This window comes from Sinocyclocheilus rhinocerous, unplaced genomic scaffold (genome assembly GCF_001515625.1).
Source record: "Sinocyclocheilus rhinocerous isolate Xijiao unplaced genomic scaffold, SAMN03320098_v1.1 scaffold682, whole genome shotgun sequence".
Lineage (NCBI taxonomy): Eukaryota > Metazoa > Chordata > Actinopteri > Cypriniformes > Cyprinidae > Sinocyclocheilus > Sinocyclocheilus rhinocerous.
In genome coordinates, this window is record NW_015642528.1 from 1,545,580 (window position 1) to 1,563,174 (window position 17,595).

The 17,595-nt window shown below is 36.0% G+C and overlaps 3 protein-coding genes across 3 annotated transcripts; 2 read left to right on the top strand and 1 right to left on the bottom strand.

Annotated features, from left to right (window-relative positions):
• Positions 1-1,234: 1,234 nt before the first annotated feature.
• Positions 1,235-3,690, top strand: LOC107756087 (claudin-4-like). The gene has a single exon (XM_016573062.1). The coding sequence runs from the start codon at positions 1,761-1,763 to the stop codon at positions 2,697-2,699; it is 939 nt and encodes a 312-aa protein (XP_016428548.1). The 5' UTR covers positions 1,235-1,760; the 3' UTR covers positions 2,700-3,690.
• A 665-nt stretch (positions 3,691-4,355) lies between these two features.
• mettl27 (methyltransferase like 27) lies at positions 4,356-7,097 on the bottom strand. Its single transcript, XM_016573154.1, has 6 exons — positions 7,032-7,097; positions 5,964-6,085; positions 5,759-5,887; positions 5,517-5,652; positions 5,144-5,236; positions 4,356-4,595 (listed from the first exon to the last, which is right to left on the bottom strand). The coding sequence occupies exons 1-6, from the start codon at positions 7,060-7,062 to the stop codon at positions 4,378-4,380; spliced, it is 729 nt and encodes a 242-aa protein (XP_016428640.1). The 5' UTR covers positions 7,063-7,097; the 3' UTR covers positions 4,356-4,377.
• On the top strand, positions 6,475-15,152 carry nf2b (NF2, moesin-ezrin-radixin like (MERLIN) tumor suppressor b). Its single transcript, XM_016573153.1, has 17 exons — positions 6,475-6,735; positions 7,336-7,442; positions 7,531-7,656; positions 7,754-7,876; positions 8,040-8,123; positions 8,700-8,768; positions 8,858-8,940; positions 9,022-9,097; positions 9,471-9,608; positions 9,798-9,872; positions 9,946-10,059; positions 10,651-10,773; positions 11,026-11,243; positions 12,057-12,159; positions 12,250-12,389; positions 12,480-12,630; positions 13,527-15,152. The coding sequence occupies exons 2-17, from the start codon at positions 7,353-7,355 to the stop codon at positions 13,572-13,574; spliced, it is 1,761 nt and encodes a 586-aa protein (XP_016428639.1). The 5' UTR covers positions 6,475-6,735; positions 7,336-7,352; the 3' UTR covers positions 13,575-15,152.
• The last annotated feature ends 2,443 nt before the right edge of the window (positions 15,153-17,595 follow it).

A 17,595-nucleotide genomic window follows, 5' to 3' on the forward strand; every position in this document is an offset into this window, starting at 1 on the left:
AAATAATGTTGAATTTGACAACAAATAGCACTGTGTGTTCAAAATACTTTTGTTTTGTCTTTCATTCAACGTAATTGCTCACATAATATAAACCAGTGTTCAAAAGTTTGGGGTCGGTATGTTGGTGTTTTTTTAAAAGAAGTCTCTTATGTTCACCAAGCCTCCATTTATTTGATCAAAAACTGTAATGTTGTGAAATATTGTTTTCTATTTTAATAACTTTTTAGCAATATAGAAAATAAAATTCATGATTCTTTGATGAAAGGAAAGTTCAAAAGAACAGAAACCTTTTTTGCAACATTATAAATGTCTTCGCTGTCACTTTTGATTGATTTAAAGCGTTTGTTGCTAAATAAAGGTATTAACTTCTTTAACAAAAAATTACTGACCCCAAATTTTTTTAACAGTAGTGTAATAATACATATTTTTCATTTCATTATTAAAATGTAAGCCAATCATTGATAGCATACTTTTGTTGCTAATTTGAAAAATCTTGTCATTAGATTCTCATAGTTATTTTCATAGTTTCACCTCATATTATAGTCATTATTCGTATGACATGTAGCAATGTATACTTAATAAAAATTATTATCGCACTCAAACATTGTGACTGTGTGTATATTCCCACATGCTTAAGATTGCATCAGGAAGAAACTGACCTTATTTTTTCCTGGTAGGTATTTTCCACACTATGACTGACTCACAACTAGTGTTTCAACCCTTAGGTATGATGACAACAAAATCTAAATGTAATGAGCGAATTTAGCATTCTCTTCAATGTTGTTTTAAGACCTCTAGGAAAATATTTCAAATAAACGCTATGTGACTCATCATGTTTAATCATTCGAAACTATAGTAAGCAAATAGGTGAGTAGCAAGACTGTAAACACAGTCACAACAATCCTGTTTGGCATTCAAATCATTAACTTTTACAATTTATAAACCTACTTTTTAGTGCTTTAAATTAGTTACCACACTTGTCTTCCATTATATGTGCATCATATATGAATGGCAGTATAGTAGCACAATCAATCATTCAAAAGGGATAGTTCACCCAAAAATAAATTCTGTAATCATTTATTCACCCTTATATCATTCCAAACCTCTATGAATTTCTTTCTTAGAATTAATAACGATATTTTGAGAGACATCAGTGAAGTCAAAAGTGTTTGGCTACAAACATTCTTCAAAATATATTTTATTATGTTGCACAGAAACATCATACAGGTTTAAAACGTGAGTGAGTGAGTAAACGATGACAGAATTTTCATTCATTTTCATTTTTAACATATAAAAATGATTATGGCATCAGATATAGAGGCTGCCTTGGTGGTCAGAGCTTCAAACAAATCTCTAAAACCTCAAACAGAAAAGCAAAATAGTGAGATCAAAACTGCATTTGGATACCTAAACGCACCTGAGCCCTTTTCAGAAGTCTAATGCAAATTCCCAACTAAACAGTAGCCCATCTATCTCTTTTTACATGACCCGCCCATATAGTTCATGGCTAGAAGAAGGAATCTGGTTAGTCTGGTAGCGTGCGGACTAATGGAGGCATGGTCTGTTTAACTGCACACACCTCTTCAGTCATTCTCTCTCTTTTTAGCATATAAACACCTCATCACTGTCACCAGAGTGAAAGCTGAGCTGCAGACAGGAATGAGTGAAGAAGGAAACACCACAAGGCCTCCAAAAAGGCTTTAACTGGCGAGAAGAGGCCTTAGTGTAGCTGTGGACGTGGATAACTGAACCTCAGCGAGATGGCTTCTCTAGGCATGCACATGTTAGCGAGCGCCTTGGCCCTGCTGGGATGGGTGGGAGCCCTCCTGTCCTGCATCATGCCAATGTGGCGTGTGACGGCCTTCATTGGAACCACCATTGTAACCTCAGAGATCATGTGGGAGGGCATTTGGATGAGCTGTGTGATCCAAAGCACAGGCCAAATGCAGTGCAAACCGTACGAGTCCACACTTGCGCTAGGCACGGATCTGCAGGCGGCTCGGGCCCTCACAGTGATGGCGATCCTTTTGGGAGCGGTGGGCCTTGTTTTAGCCTTCATCGGAGGAAAGTACACCATCTTCATGGACCGATCCAAAAGATCCAAAGCCAGAATTGCCACAGCAGCTGGTGTCACGTTGATTGTCGCTGGAGTTCTCTGCCTGATTCCCGTCTCCTGGTCGGCTGGCATTGTGGTGAGAGCGTTTTACAACCCACAGATGGCCGATTCGCAGCGAAGGGAGATCGGTGGTGCCATTTATGTTGGTTGGGGTGCGTCTATTGTCCTCATTTTGGGTGGAGGAATGCTCTGCACCACTATCTGCAAAGACAAAACAGAAGACGACAGTGGCCGTTCAGTGAAGTACCTGATCGTGCGCTCTTCGCAGGCAGGGTCCAGCAGAGCGGGCTCCCAGAGGATGCGGCCCGTCTCTGTGAGGTCACTGCAGAGTGGCGCTCCATCTGTGAGGTCCCAGTGGAGTCAGAAAGCTCCTTTGAATCAGGGAAGACCTCCTTCTCTGGACTCCCACCAGAGCAGGCCTTCAACTACAAAGTCTCAGCTTGTCAGAGCCGAATTGATGCCAGAGCCTGAGCGGGACGAGGGGGCGTCGACTAAGTCCCAGCTGATTGATGATGGTTTGGATCAGACACTGGCTGCTTCTGAACCTAGTGAGACTGAAGATGCTCCCAAGACATACATTTGAATAAGGAGACACCTAGAAACTGCAAAATTAGTGTTGATTGAAGGACTTACATGCACTTGGACAGTCATATATCTGCCATAGCACTGTGAATATGAAGAATGTGTGATAAAATGAAGAATATGTTAGTGGCTGAACCTTACTATTATGTAAAACTGATAATTATCTCAGTTAGTCCATTCTGATTTTTTTTTTAGAGAATTTGAGGCACTTTAGGAAGTGCACCTGATCGAGATGAAGATTTGCACTGTAACTTACACTCAGACTTCAGCAGTCATGATTATGATGCTGTTTTATAGTTCATTTTAATAGTTTCCATACATTTTATGTATTTAATGTGTGTACATTTAATGTATGTTCATGATTGTATGCGGAAAATTTTTTTTTCATTATGTCATGCATTGTACTTAGCACAGTTCTCCTTTGTAGCGTAAAAAAAGCTGACGCCTCCTCAACAAACATATGGAAATTTGTCAGTTTCATTCAAATATTATGTTGTTTTCCTGCTAGGAAACTAGAATGAACATATTTCTAGTTGAAAACTGTCATATAAAAGCACTGCTATGATCTTGGCCACACAGGTGGTCTTTCAGAGATGGACAATTGTTCGGTTCAAATGTTACAAGTGAGGGAAAAGAACACTCTCTTCATTGTTACCCTTTCGTGTATGTCAGCTCCAGCACTGAATGAAACGGCAGATCCAGGCCAAACCGGTTTAACAGAAAGTATCACCTCATGAAAGCGCTTTGCATTTTGTCGAGGCACAGAGTGTTTAAAAAGAGCTCAAAAGAATGTGCTGTAGTGAAGCTTAAGCTGTAGAGATAAAACCAAAATAAAAATCTTAATGTTTATCCATTTTGCTTGAAATTTAAATTGAATTAGCTGTTACAAGTTACGAAGTATAGTCAATACTTCGTGAATGCCTTTGCATATGCCCTTGTAATATTTGTTTAGTCAGAACACTGTGAACCCGCCTGTTCTGAATGTTTATAAAAGGAATTACAAACTAATAAAATTTTATATCTACACTGTGTTCTTTTGGAATGTGTTAATTTACTTACACATTACGTATATATATATCTTACTGACACAAAATCAAATGTATTTTAATGGTCGCTGTTAGGTATTGATGTTTATTGAATCACATACAGTATAATGCAATTTTAACACTGGATTTCAACAACAACCTTTTAAACTGGAAATTTTCTTGTTAAATAATCTTATTCATAGTACACACTCCATAATCTGTTTGTGTGCTTTATTTTTTGTCATGTGACACCAGCGGAAATAGCAGTTTCAAAAGTTTAGCGGTCGGAGTATCGAGGAGTGGCAATCGAAAGGTTAGATGTAACTGGGGAATGGTAGATTTGTAACCACACACCTTAGACATTTTCTCACAAAATCCTTTAGGTTCATGGACCTTACTTGAACAAAAACCTTAAAGTTTTTCAAATGGCTGCACTGTGTACCAGTGCCAGGTGAAATAAGTTGGTGCCAAAACAAACAAATAGATCATGTTTAAGTTTATCTCTTGTCAGGCGCTTCTCTGGCGAAAAAAAAAGTGATACTATAATTTCTGAAAAAATACCACCACCTGCTGGTGGAATAAGAACTATTTAGAATAGCTGCATGGATTATTGAGCACATTTGGTCACTGGGTTTCCCTTGTGTGGTCCTAAAATCATGGACTGCATTTAAAACCTTTCTGATACAAATAAATGGCGCCTGGAATGTACCCGCTGTCCTGTTCTGAAACGGCCTTCTCCCACTCCTCCACCTCAACTACAGTCACACGGCTCCATTTTTGCTCTTCTTCAAGTGCTCTGATCATTTGCTCCAGCTCAGCCTTGTACTCCCGGTTATCAGGGTTCCCTCTTGTAGTCATGCACACATAGCCACCTGTTATAGAGAATGATGGAGTTTAGGAAAATATCTGAAATGTACATGTTCTGTATGCATCCAAAAGTACAACAATGACATCACATTAATAAAACCACAAAGTTGTTGAATAGTAACACTGTGGGCTGTCTGAAAGCTTAGGCAGCTGACTGCAGTGATTTGTGCAGGAAACTGATTTTGCATGGGCCTCTGAGACAGCATAATAGTTTAATTTACAACTAATTGAGGAGAGCTTTTGTGATAACTAAGCAAATATTTAGTTACTACAATACGAATTTCTCGCTAGAAATGACATCAAAAGTGGAAAAAGTTGTTGAAAAACATACATTTACACACAAACTGACCTCCAACGACAACTTTCAGACTGCTAAATTGTCATGGAATTGAACCCACAGGATTGTGGGATATCACAGGCAGTGAAGAATACATGCGAAATGTGATAGGATCATTGTATTTAGATGTGCCTTGTTGCCTTCCTGTCTCTGTATACGGCCTGCAGAGGCAGCATTTTTCAGCTTTCGGATGCAGCTGTGAAATTTACAAGTTACCTGGTTTTGTAGCATCCCAGAGTTCTCTGATGACTGTTAAAGGCACCTGCCCAACGCTTAGAGCTCCAACAATTATAACAATATCATATGTTTCTGAGACAAAGGAGAAAAAAAAGCATGTTTTATGATACAGGTTATTAGTTATAACACCTAAAACATGGGTGAATCAAAATGTGAATTCTTTATGTGCAGAATGTCCTTACTGACCTAGCGAATTATTTTCAACAAAGATATGGTTTATCTGGTTTATCTTAAATGGTTATCTTTATTACACCAGTCTGAAATTGCAACATGACATCCAAACAGGCATTTCTGATAAGAAAATACAGATTACATTTTGACAGTAAAAGCATAAAGTCCACAGCATGGTTACCAGATTTAACAGGAACTTCATCTTGACCGAGCAGGCATTGCGTAAGCTGCTGATAAAGTCCAGTTTTCTTTGCCAACTCCAGCATCTTCAAACTTCCATCTATTCCAACAAAATGACGAAACCCCATTTTCTTCAGCTTTCCTCAAACAAATGGGATTGAGAAAAAAAAAAATCACTCTTTGCTTTACCAGGTTTATCATGTTGTCTTGTGCCCACTAGAATTCAAATAAAGCAATGCTTACATGTGCAGAGACTAGGCCTGTTCCACAGGCCACATCCAGGACAGCGGCCTTCTCTCTGTCACCTCTGAAAAATGAGCTCACACACTCAGCTGCCAACAAGGGGGCACGGTAATCCAGCAGCGCTACATCCTGAGAAAGCAAATTACAGATGAAAATAGTTTTACTGGAAAAAGTGCTGGGAAAAGTACTGGTGCCTAAAGTTTACCTGCTCATAGTTTTCAGCCCAGGTATCATAGAAGCCAACCTTATCTTGGGCCCCTGTGTTTTTATGGGCCGACAGGATCACATTTCTCACGTCAGAAAAGGTCAGACTGCTGTTTGCCATTCCTTTATGAAAAATTACACAGATCCAGGTGTCATTTGGGGCAATTTCTTACAGAATATTTTTATGACCTCTTTACAGGTCCATACATTTATATGAAGTTTATATAAAATATATATGTACACATACAGATGTACTGCACATTGCATTTGGATAAAATCATGCATGTATGCATTTGTAAATACACATCTACATGCAAATATATGAAACTCATGTCACATATAAACTACATTAAAAATGTGATAAAAATGTACTTAAACATTAGTCTCTTATTCAAATTTTATTTCATTGAAAGGGTGCACATAAATAACTGTTTTATTAAAAAATTACTTTTTTTTATAATAAATTGATAAGTTGTTATTCTTCGTCTTTCCAGTAGAGGGCGGCAAAGAAAATCAACAACAAAGTATTCCAAACTCCCTATCCAACACATTCTACCCAAGATAACATCAGATTTATATCCCACAACCGCCCAGCTGATGGTTTAATAAGAAAATGGACGCGTTTAAAGAGTTTTAAACACTTTTCGACTGCTTTATAGTGATTTCCATGTAGGGGAACAAATCAAATCCGGTTTGCATTGTTGGGGTTTAGCGGAGAGACTGGAAACTCCTCGCCGTGGATCGGGCCTGTTTCAGCACATAACCTATTCAAGGTAACTGATTGATATTTAGCTTGTTTTATTCCTAAATCTTTCAAGAAATATTTGCAGATATTTTCTTTACAGTTTAATGTGACATTTCGCCGCTTCAAACGGAGAAAATACGCTAGCTTACTGTTTTATGTTGGGTTTAAAAAAAAGATTCTCAACCTTTGTTAAGTCGTATAACATGGCAGACTGTGATGTTTTCCGACTCAAAAAAGATGAAAATTGATAATGTTTTCCTTGAAAATAGTTATCTTGGGCCCCAGCATTGTATGTAAATAATGATTAGCGTGTATGCGACCTACCTGTGGTCGTCTGACTCCATGCATCTGCCATGTGAATTGTGAAAGTAACGTTAGCACTTAGTATAGATAGATACATGCTGCCCTTATGATAATGCAAAGGAGGTGAAGTATTTAATTAACTATTTTACATATTTTAAAATATATATCTTATAAATATTTGTTTAAAACTATGAATTGTTCTCCCTTTGTTTATTTTTAATTTGTGGAGTATATTTCCTCTGCTGCACAAATGCTTTTATGAATAAATGTTTACTTTAAAATGTGTAAAATATACTTGACTTTCACAGTAATTCTTTATTTTCAGGTGCTTAAGAAGTCACAATGTCGATTTTGGGTCTAAAAAAGAAGCAAGCAAAGACTTTTAAAGTCAAAGTCAGCACCATGGATGCTGAAATGGAGTTCAGTTGTGAGGTAAACATACATGAACATACACAACTGTGTGTTTTGTGTTCTGTCTGCCTGTATTATCATCTTTTTTATGTTTATCTGTGTCATATAGGTCAAATGGAAAGGGAAAGATTTGTTTGACCTGGTGTGCCGGACCATTGGTTTGAGGGAAACGTGGTTCTTTGGCCTTCGATATACAGTGAAAGACACTTATGCCTGGCTGAAGCCTGATAAACGGGTGAGATGTAACAGCAGTGCAGAGCTGGTACTGAAAGCTTTATATAGTAATACAGGAATTGCTCTGACAAGTTTGTTGGATTTTTAAATCCATCTAGGTTTTGGATCAAGAAGTTCCAAAGGACTCTCCGATAACATTTCATTTTCTCGCCAAATTCTTTCCCGAGAAAGTCGAGGATGAGCTTGTTCAGGAAATTACTCAGCACCTCTTCTTCTTACAAGTATGTGGGAGTTGTTCTTGTGAATCTGGCATGATTTCTGTCCATGATGGTCTTTTCCACTCTACAGAAACCTCTTTTGGGGTTTTGCAATGATTTATCTTGTTTTCATTGAGAAAAGGTCTGCTAAAGTTGAAATGAAAGCTCTTCCTGTTTCTTTACCAAGGTCAAAAAGCAGATACTAGATGAGGAGATATTTTGCTCTCCGGAAGCCTCTGTTCTTTTGGCGTCATATGCTGTTCAAGCCAAGGTAGGTCTCCATATCAGTTTTCAATCATAGGATGGATCTAATTATATACTGTCTATTAGGGCTGCACGATTAATCGAATGCGATTGTCATGCGCATTTTGATAGTAAAGCCGGTTCTGTAATCAGCAGGAAATCATCATCACGTGCTTTCAGATGGAGCAGAATTTAGAATAAGGCACGCAACATATTTCATAGTATTTAAGCAGTGATAAAGGCATTGCATTATAAATATACTTTATTTTAATGAAAATTATAATAATAAGAACTCCGATAAAACGTATATTGCCGTAGTCGTGTGTTTATTAGTCATGTGGAATCAATGAAAGCAGTTGAATCTTCTGTTTATTCAGCTGCAGCGATTTTCTGGGTTTCTTCTGCTAGGCGTATTTGGAGTTTCAGCGTGAGAGCGCCCTCTGGCCTTCGGATGGAGATTTACTACTGATCACAGAACCGTGCTTCACTGAAAGATACGCATGACAATCGCAGCTTCTGTCGAATCGCGATCTCGATTCCATTTCGATTTATCTTGCAGCCCTACTGTCTATTGAATATTTTCTGTTTGTCTTCCTTTCTGCAGTATGGGGACTATGATCCAAACTTTCACAAGCCAGGTTTTTTAGCTCAAGATGAACTCTTGCCCAAAAGAGTGAGTGAGAATGGGTTCATTTATCAATCTCCAGCATTTGTATTCATCAACATGACTTGTGTGTTTGATTTCTGTGCTTTATTGTCCAGGTGCTGATGCAGTACCAGATGACACCAGACATGTGGGAAGAGAAGATAACAGCTTGGTATGCTGAACACAGAAATATCACAAGGTAAGACTGTGCATATCCTGTGGTGTCCATGTACATTGCCTGGATATAAAAGACACACTACATTTGTTTTGTGTTTTGTAGGGACGAGGCTGAGATGGAGTATCTAAAAATAGCACAGGATCTAGAGATGTATGGAGTTAGTTACTTTTCTATTACAGTAAGTCTCTGTTCTTATTTCTTTATTGTAATATTTTCTTTATTTTTTGGGAGAAAGCTAACCTCTGCCAAACTCAATTTACATTGCGGTCCACACTTCATTTGTTATTTTGAAAATTAAAAAAAAAAGTAATTAATTATAAACATTTATGTATTTATTTTTAAAAAATTATTAAATTAGAAAAATGCAAAATAAAAGCATTTGGTTGTCTTGACTTTTGGATCCCACTGTGTTTATTGGTATTCAAAATTGAGATCAGTTGGAATGATTGCATTTCTCTTAGTATATTTTTAATGTATCTTGCGTGTAGTTCCCACCAAATTATAGTTGATGAATTATAAATGATGAATTAAATCTCTACTAAATCTCACAGCAAAATAAGAGGGACACAGAGCTGCTTCTTGGAGTTGATGCTCAGGGTCTTCATATCTACAGCCCCAGCAACAAGCTCAGCCCCAACAAATCCTTCCCCTGGAGTGGAATCCGAAACATCTCGTACAGCGAGAAAGAGGTTGAGAGAGGAAATTCTTGACCAAAAATATTATTTTTCATTTAATTTCATTTCATTTACATTTTATTTATAGGTGCCTTACATGACACTCAAGGACACCTTACAATAAAACGGCAAACATTAAATGACAATATTGGTTATTATAGCCTAATTATTAATTAATAATACAGAATTGGTGTGTCTTCTCAGTTTACTATCAAACCATTGGACAAGAAAAAGGAAGTTTTTAAATTCTACTCCTCTCAGCTCAGAGTTAACAAACTGGTAAGTTACGTTCATAAGTGTTTCTGTAATAAAGTGTTTCAAAATAGTTGCTAATGTCATTTGTATAAATTAGATCTTACAGCTGTGTATTGGAAACCACGACCTGTTCATGAGGAGGAGGAAGGTGGATTCCATAGAGGTCCAACAGATGAAGGCTCAGGCCAAAGAGGAGAAGGCCAGGAAAAAGGTCTGTCATTTTTCACTTCCATTCATTAGTTTAATGTTTATTGTCATTAACCTTTGTGGTGTTACATTTCTGATTTGTTCTCTTCAGTTCTCTTGAATTATTCATTTAATGTTTATTATGGTAATCGAGTATTCATTAAATATAATGAACAATACACCTATAAACATTATAATAACACTGAGGCATTATACACTAACTTAAAGGTTTATCTTCAGTATAGAATATGGTACACTATAATAGAATAAAGTACACTATCGTTAAAAAGTTTGGGGACAGTACATTTTTAATAATAGAACATTTTTATTTTAATTTCTATTATAAATTTAATAGCTGAAAATTCACCTTTGCCATCAAAGAAATAAATTAAATTTTCAAATGGAAAACAGTTTTTTTTAATATTGTGGAATATTATTACAATTAACTTTTTTACTGTATTATTGACCAAATAAATGCAGCTTTGGAGACCATAAGTAATGTCTTTGAACATGTACATGAATTAATCAGATTTTAAAAAATGTATTTAGTGTCATCTTGTGCAAGATCTCTCCCATTGTCTTATGTATGTGTGTGTGTGTGTGTGTGTGTGTTTAGGTTGAGCGTCAAATTCTTGCACGGGAGAAGCAGATGAGAGAGGAAGCGGAGCGAGCGAAAGAAGAGATGGAGCATCGTCTGTTCCAGCTACAGGACGAGGCTCGAATGGCCAATGATGCTCTAGTGAGGGTTTTGCCAAGCTTGAAATTGAGTGATGCCAAATAGTTTACTTTCTTTTCCCCGCCAGCTTGTAATATATCTCCTCATAGCCCCAGCGGTATAAAAGTATGTGGTCCAGACGTAAATTTGAGATGAACTGCAGAGCTATTAAGGTCCAAACCATTGTCCTGGACTCCCATTAGAATTCCATCCATGCTCTGAGACTCCCTGAGCCTGATCCGGTAAGCCTTTCTTTATCTGTCTCCCTTTCTGCAGCTGCGCTCCGAGGAGACGGCCGACCTTCTGGCAGAGAAAGCCCAGATCGCAGAGGAGGAGGCCAAACTGCTGGCCCACAAAGCAGCTGAAGCAGAACAGGAGAGGCAGAGGCTGGAGGTCACAGCCCTCAAAACCAAAGAGGAGAAGAGACTGATGGAGCAGAAGATGAGAGAAGCAGAACAACTGGCGGTTAAGCTTGTTGAGCAGTCGGAGAGGAGGTGGGCCAGTAGGGTTGTCAGTAGTTGATATCAGTACCAGTGAAAATTCTGGATACTAATTTCACAGCAAAATTATCATGTTAATGAACACACTTCTTAGTTAAATATTTGAATATTAATATACACTGGCCAAAACTTGGAATATTACGATTTTTTTTTTAAGTGTTTGAAAGAAAATTCTCTTCTGCTCTCCAAGGCTGCAATTATTTGATCAAAAATATAGTAAAAACAGTAATATTTTGAAAAATGATTATAATTTAAAATAACTGTTTTCTATTTTCATGTATTTTGAAATGTAATTTATTTCTGTGATGACAGCTGAATTTTCAGCAGCCATTACTCCAGTCTTTAGCGTCACATGATACTTCAGAAATCATTGATATGCTAATATGCATTTTGTGCTCAATAATTTTTTTTAATCAAAGTTGAAATTTTTTGCCATTCAAATGTTTGGGGTATGAACAATAAAAAATAATAATCTAAACCTTGTATTCAGCAAGGAAGCATTTAATTGATCAGAAGTGACAGTACAGATTTTTAGAATGCTACAAAAACATCATATTTCAGATAAATGTCGTTCAATTAACTTCTATTCATCAAGGAGTCCTGAAAAAAAATGATCATGGTTTCCACAAAAAATATTAAGCAGCAAAAATAGTTTTTCTTCTTTAAAATGTTTTACACACACACAAAAATGCTGTAATTATATAAAAATACTTGACACTCAGTGCTGTGATTGTCCAACCAGAATCAAGTATTACAGAGATATTTAATTTGAGAAGTTCAATTCTTGTTTTGTATTTTGTGGTTCAGATTGAAGGAGGCAGACCACCTGAAACAGGATCTGAATGAGGCTAAAGATGCAGAACGGAGGGCAAAGCAGAAACTCCTGGAAATCACCAAATCAACATACCCTGTAATGCTGCTATGACATGTTAGAGAAGTATTCTGCTGTTTATCACGCTTATTATGCTTTCAAAACATGTCGTTTGTGTCATGCACTCAGTTAATAGCAGCATACTCCAGCCCTCCTCCATCCACTGGGCCAGAGAGTCCAGATAGGACTGTAGACATGGCCAGCTCCATCAGAATGGACTTCAAGAACTCGGATATGAAAAGACTTTCCATGGAGATTGAGAGAGAACGGTACGCACTTGATCACATTCTGTCTGAAGAACTATTGAAAACTGAAGCTGAATATATGCTGCTGTCTTCTTGTGTGTGTGCGTGTGTCAGGCTAGAGTACATGGAGAAGAGCAAACATCTTCAAGACCAGCTGAAGGAGCTCAAATCAGAGATTGAATCCTTGAAGTTGGAAGAGCAGCATCAGGCTGGACTCTACAGTCTCAGGAGTTACGCTGAACCTCCTTATATTCCCCACAGCAATGTAAGAAACACTCGGGCATAATGAATGATCACCGCAACTAATTTATTGAAAAATAAGCTTTGATAGATGGTTAAGTCATATAATCAAACATTTTGGGGTTGAATTTCCTGCAGAAATAACTAAAATAACTAAAACATACAACCATTCAGAAGTTTGGGGTCAGTAGGATTTATTCAGCAGGGGTGCATTAAATGTTTTAGAAGTGAAGTAAAGACTTTTATAAAAATTTATAAAATATTTTTTTTTAATAAAAATTTATAAAATAAAAAATATAAAAAATTATATTTCAAATAATTGTTGCTCTTTTGTAATTTCTGTTCATCAGACAATCATGAGTTGTTTTTAACAAATAAAATAAAAATAAGAAGTGAGCTCTAAATCAGCATATTAGAATGATTTTGAAGGATCATGTGACACTAAAGACTGGAGTAATGATGCTGAAAATTCTGTTTGCTATAATAGAATAATAATATATTGTTATTTTAATATATATCAAAATAGAAAACGTTTATTTTAAATTGTAATATTTTGCAAGGTTTTTTTTACAGAAAACATTACTGATATAAATACAGTTTGGTGGTCAGTAAGATTTTTTTGTTTTTTCAAAGATGTCTCTTATGCTCACCAAGGCTGCATTTATGTGTAAAAAAAAAAAAGGGGTTATTTATTTATTTTAATTTATTTATTTATTATAAATAAATAAGTTTAGAAATTTGACTACTTGGTAAAGGTGCACTGAACCACAAAGTGGATCTTTGCTGTCAAATTGCATGCATGTTTTAATCGAATTTAATCAGCAGAAAATGTTGCGTTTTTCCAGTTCCCATCATGAAATAGTTTGCATTCCTCAAAAGACTGTAACAGTGTTCTTATTCTGCCGGGTCTGTCTGTTGCAGAGAAATTCTGCCTACATGGCTCAGATGGCCTTCTACGAGGAAGTGTGAAAGAACAATCCAGTCTCTGTTTCAGGAACAGGAGGGTCTGGAGAAGCAGTTTGCAGCTATCACTGAAGCATGCAACCTCATATACTGTGCTTTTAAGATTAATATATTTCTTTTTTTGAGCAATTTGGTTTTGTGTACACTTCAATTCAGGTTTTACTACTACCACAAATTGTTTGGCACTTTCAAGCACATGAAACCATGTTTGTTTACATGCCAAAAATATTTGCTGGATATGCAAGGGACATTTCTGATACAGATAGTGCCTTCAGAATTCTCAAATCTTTGAGTGATGAACACAAGCATGCTGACAAGGTTGGAAGCCACCAGAAATACTAGGACTTAATCTTTTCCTATGGGATGCTTTATCAGTTTAACACTAGGTGCCTTTAACAAATGCCACAGATAGTGGTTTTAACTACAATATCAACCAGTGTCAATTCATTTGATGTATTTGCATGTTTTGAACTGTGGATTGTGTTCTTTTTTTATTGTTTTTCTCCTTGGTGCTTTTTGAATGTGTAGATGATTGATATTTTCCAGTACACTCCAGTGCTTTTGGAAAAGCTTGCACTACTCATTGGGCTGAATGATTCTCTACCCATGCACTCTTTCTCGCGGTATGACTGGTCGTATAACCCGCTCGACAAACACGTCAGCTGTAACTATCATATTCAGGAACAGAGGGAGATTGATGGCCTCTCTGTTTATAAATGTGCTGTACTCATCCATTTTGGCTGGAGACTCAGACTCTTGAGTGTTTTTTGAATCCGTGACAGTTTTTGATATAGTGATACACAGGCAGATTTATTGGTTTATCTACCGTTTTCTGTTATGGTTATGAGCCATGTTGACATTTCAGCACATTTACATCTGAGTAACATTTCAGATCTGTTTTTTTTCCCCTTTAAAAATAGGTTTTTGGTTTTATTAGAGAACGCCAGAATGTCCTTTGTTTCAAAATGCAAAATGCAATGTATCCAATTACACAGGACACATACATTTTGTACTCATTTTTAAATGTTTAGAATGCTTTTGGGTATAAAGATAGTGAGTTTGTTGCTGAAATGTTGATTTGAGAAAAACGTGCACTCGTGTATAAAGGGATGAGTTGTTAATTATGTTGGAGGAGCTGAAAGGTTGTTATGCCTCATGTTACAGCATTTAGCAGCATTAATGGATTTTGGAGCAATATCTTTTGTAAATGCACTACATGCATTGCTAAGTCTTAGTTTAAGTGCAAGACATTCCTGTTATCGTCAGCATGACTGCACATTAGCTTGAGATGTCTTAGGCAATTGTTCATGTTTTAATGAATGCCGTAACCAAGTTTGTCTTTGTCTTTATCCATCTGCACCACGTAAAGAACCTTGTTTTTTGCATAAATTTCATAACGTCATTATCAACAAGGATCATTTTCACTCTCTGATTGATTGAAACGCCTATCACAGCACAAGTTGCCTTTGTTCAATATGTGTGCCATGGATTCAGACACAGATTGTCCATATGAATGTGTGGACATGCAGCAATCTCATGCGCAGTGAATTGTAAACTGATATACAAATAAACTGAAAAGATGCATTTGAGAGTTTTTGTGCTTTGTGTTTGTCTTCTGATGCAGGTACTGTGAAAAACAACAAGAGACCAAAACATAGAAATCCAATTTGTGTGTCAGACCATTTATCTCACACTTGTTTGTGGTTATCTGCAGAACATCCAGTGCTTCAGTGTTTATCTCTTGAGGTTAAAGGACGAAGTGAAAAGAGTCTCTGAGTGTCTCACAATACGAAAAATTCCCAGTCGCTGCCAAAAGAGGGCGAAATAAACCACTTTATGCTGCTGAATATCTCTTACAATGTGTTCTACTGATATTACTGAGCTTTAAAAAGATGGTAATTTCTTTAGAAATTGATTAATAATGATCAAATGACATTTGAGAAGAATTCTCTTTGTATCGTTACCTCATGGATATGACACTGGTTTCCTAAGCCATATAACGTTATTTGGGATTCAAGTCCCAGCTGGGGTGGGTTTCATGGTGGTCCGGTGGAAGCATGTTGGGTCCATAACCCAAACGTTGATGGACAGAGAACCATCATTTTTTTAAGACCTGCTGTTGTCTTCTGGGAAAGAGAAAACGTCACGAGCGAGAAAAAGGTTAGTAGTTGTTTAACAGTAGAGCGGATATGAAGCTCAAAAAGCGTTTAATTTTTTATTCTTACACAAGTTTTAAAGAGCAACCTCCCTCACTAATGGTTGTTCGTTGCAAATGTATGACACGTGATAAAGTTAAGGTCACAATCGAATAAATTTCACAAACATCCTCCTTTTATTACCAGTTTTAGATGATATCATAACTAGCACATTTCAATACTTAGACATATTTTGAATTTTTTAAATATTTTTTTTGCGTTTTTTTATTATTTAGCATATTTTTATTTCTTCGGGCACTCTAATGTTTTGTGATAAAGGAAAGTGGCCTCCTTTGATACAGAAGTTATGGGTAGTTATAGTAGATTAATGATGCATCTGAGGCCTGTTATATTTTTTTCTGGTGGCTACAACAACAATCAGATCCACCCACAGATATTTAATGTACAGTGAAATATGGATGTGTCCAAAGCTGTATATTTTATCATGCATTATCATACATTACACATTCAAGGCCATCTGGCAAGTAGTTGAAAGAAGGTGGAAATCTTGTGGAAAATCCAACTTGGTGTTGAGGATTAGAACTAATTATATTACTTTCTGAAATTCCATTAGATGCGAGTTAGAGATGCAAATTGCTTTGAAGGACAGTTTTGAATCAGAAAGCCCAGAATAGCATATGAGTGAGTAGGCTTACAATGTGCATAAAGTGATCCAGATACTGTATTATCATCAAACACACCAGATCAGTCCATCTAAGTAGGTGAAATGTCCACTCATTGCAAACGTGTAAAATTTGTTATTATTATTACTACTCATTTTATTTAGTTTTCTTTAATTTTATATCCGTACCCATTAGTTTATATATAAATATATATATATGAATTATTATTAAATATATAATTAAAATGTAATAATATATAAAAATATAGTAATATAACATTTTTATTATAATAACAATATTTGTAAAAGTATTAATTTAGTAATTGTATTATTAATTTAAACACTCACACACACACACACACGTTATTTATATTTAAATTTTTATATTTAAATATTATATTTATATTAGTGCTGTCAAACGATTAATCGCATCCAAAATAAAAGTTTTTGTTTACATAATATATGAGTGTGTACTGTGTATATTTATTATGTATATATAAATACAAACAAATGCATGTATATATTTAAGAAAAATATGCTATGTTTATATATTAAACATATTTATATATAATATAAAATATAATAATATAAACATATAAATGTATATACATGTAAATATTTCCAAAATATATAAGGAATGTGTGTGTATTTATATATACATAATAAATAAATACAGTAAACATACATATATTATGTAAATAAAAACTTTTATTTTGGATGCGATTAATCACGATTAATCGTTTGACAGCACTAATTTATATATAAAGAAATTGACCCAACATGCAACAATAGCAATGGCTGTTTTCTTGAGTATAAATGTGCTTAATAAATGTTTTGAATAGTGTAATTAATTTCATTGAAGTGGTAGCTTAATGTTACAAGATGCATGTTATAATTTATTCGTTATGTCTTGTAACATTTTTGTCACTTTTTATTGATTTTTAAAAAACCTGATTTACACAGAATCGTTAGAGTGTTGCATTATTGTTCACTGGACAGGCACTGAGTGTTTCTTTAGACACAAGCCAAGCATCAAACTGTGAAGGTCACATTTTTGTGCGTTTGCGATGGGGGTTGGGTCCCTCTCTCATCTGGTCTTTTATTCCAGTATACTTCAGTGTTTAAGCGATGAGTCACCGAGTGTTTTGTACCTCGTACTGCAGGCACAGGGACATTGTTTCCCATCCAGCACCTTCATGACTTGCCAGCT

Coding starts and splice junctions, on each gene's coding strand:
- LOC107756087 (XM_016573062.1), top strand. CDS start 1,761: ATGGCTTCTCTAGGCATGCACATGTTAGCGAGCGCCTTGGCCCTGCTG.
- nf2b (XM_016573153.1), top strand. CDS start 7,353: ATGTCGATTTTGGGTCTAAAAAAGAAGCAAGCAAAGACTTTTAAAGTC. Junction 8,124..8,699: donor CATATGCTGTTCAAGCCAAG/GTAGGTCTCCAT, acceptor TCCTTTCTGCAG/TATGGGGACTATGATCCAAA. Junction 9,098..9,470: donor TTAGTTACTTTTCTATTACA/GTAAGTCTCTGT, acceptor TAAATCTCACAG/CAAAATAAGAGGGACACAGA.
- mettl27 (XM_016573154.1), bottom strand. CDS start 7,062: ATGGCAGATGCATGGAGTCAGACGACCACAG. Junction 5,888..5,963: donor GGGCTGAAAACTATGAGCAG/GTAAACTTTAGG, acceptor TTGCTTTCTCAG/GATGTAGCGCTGCTGGATTA. Junction 4,596..5,143: donor CTGGGATGCTACAAAACCAG/GTAACTTGTAAA, acceptor TCTCTATAACAG/GTGGCTATGTGTGCATGACT.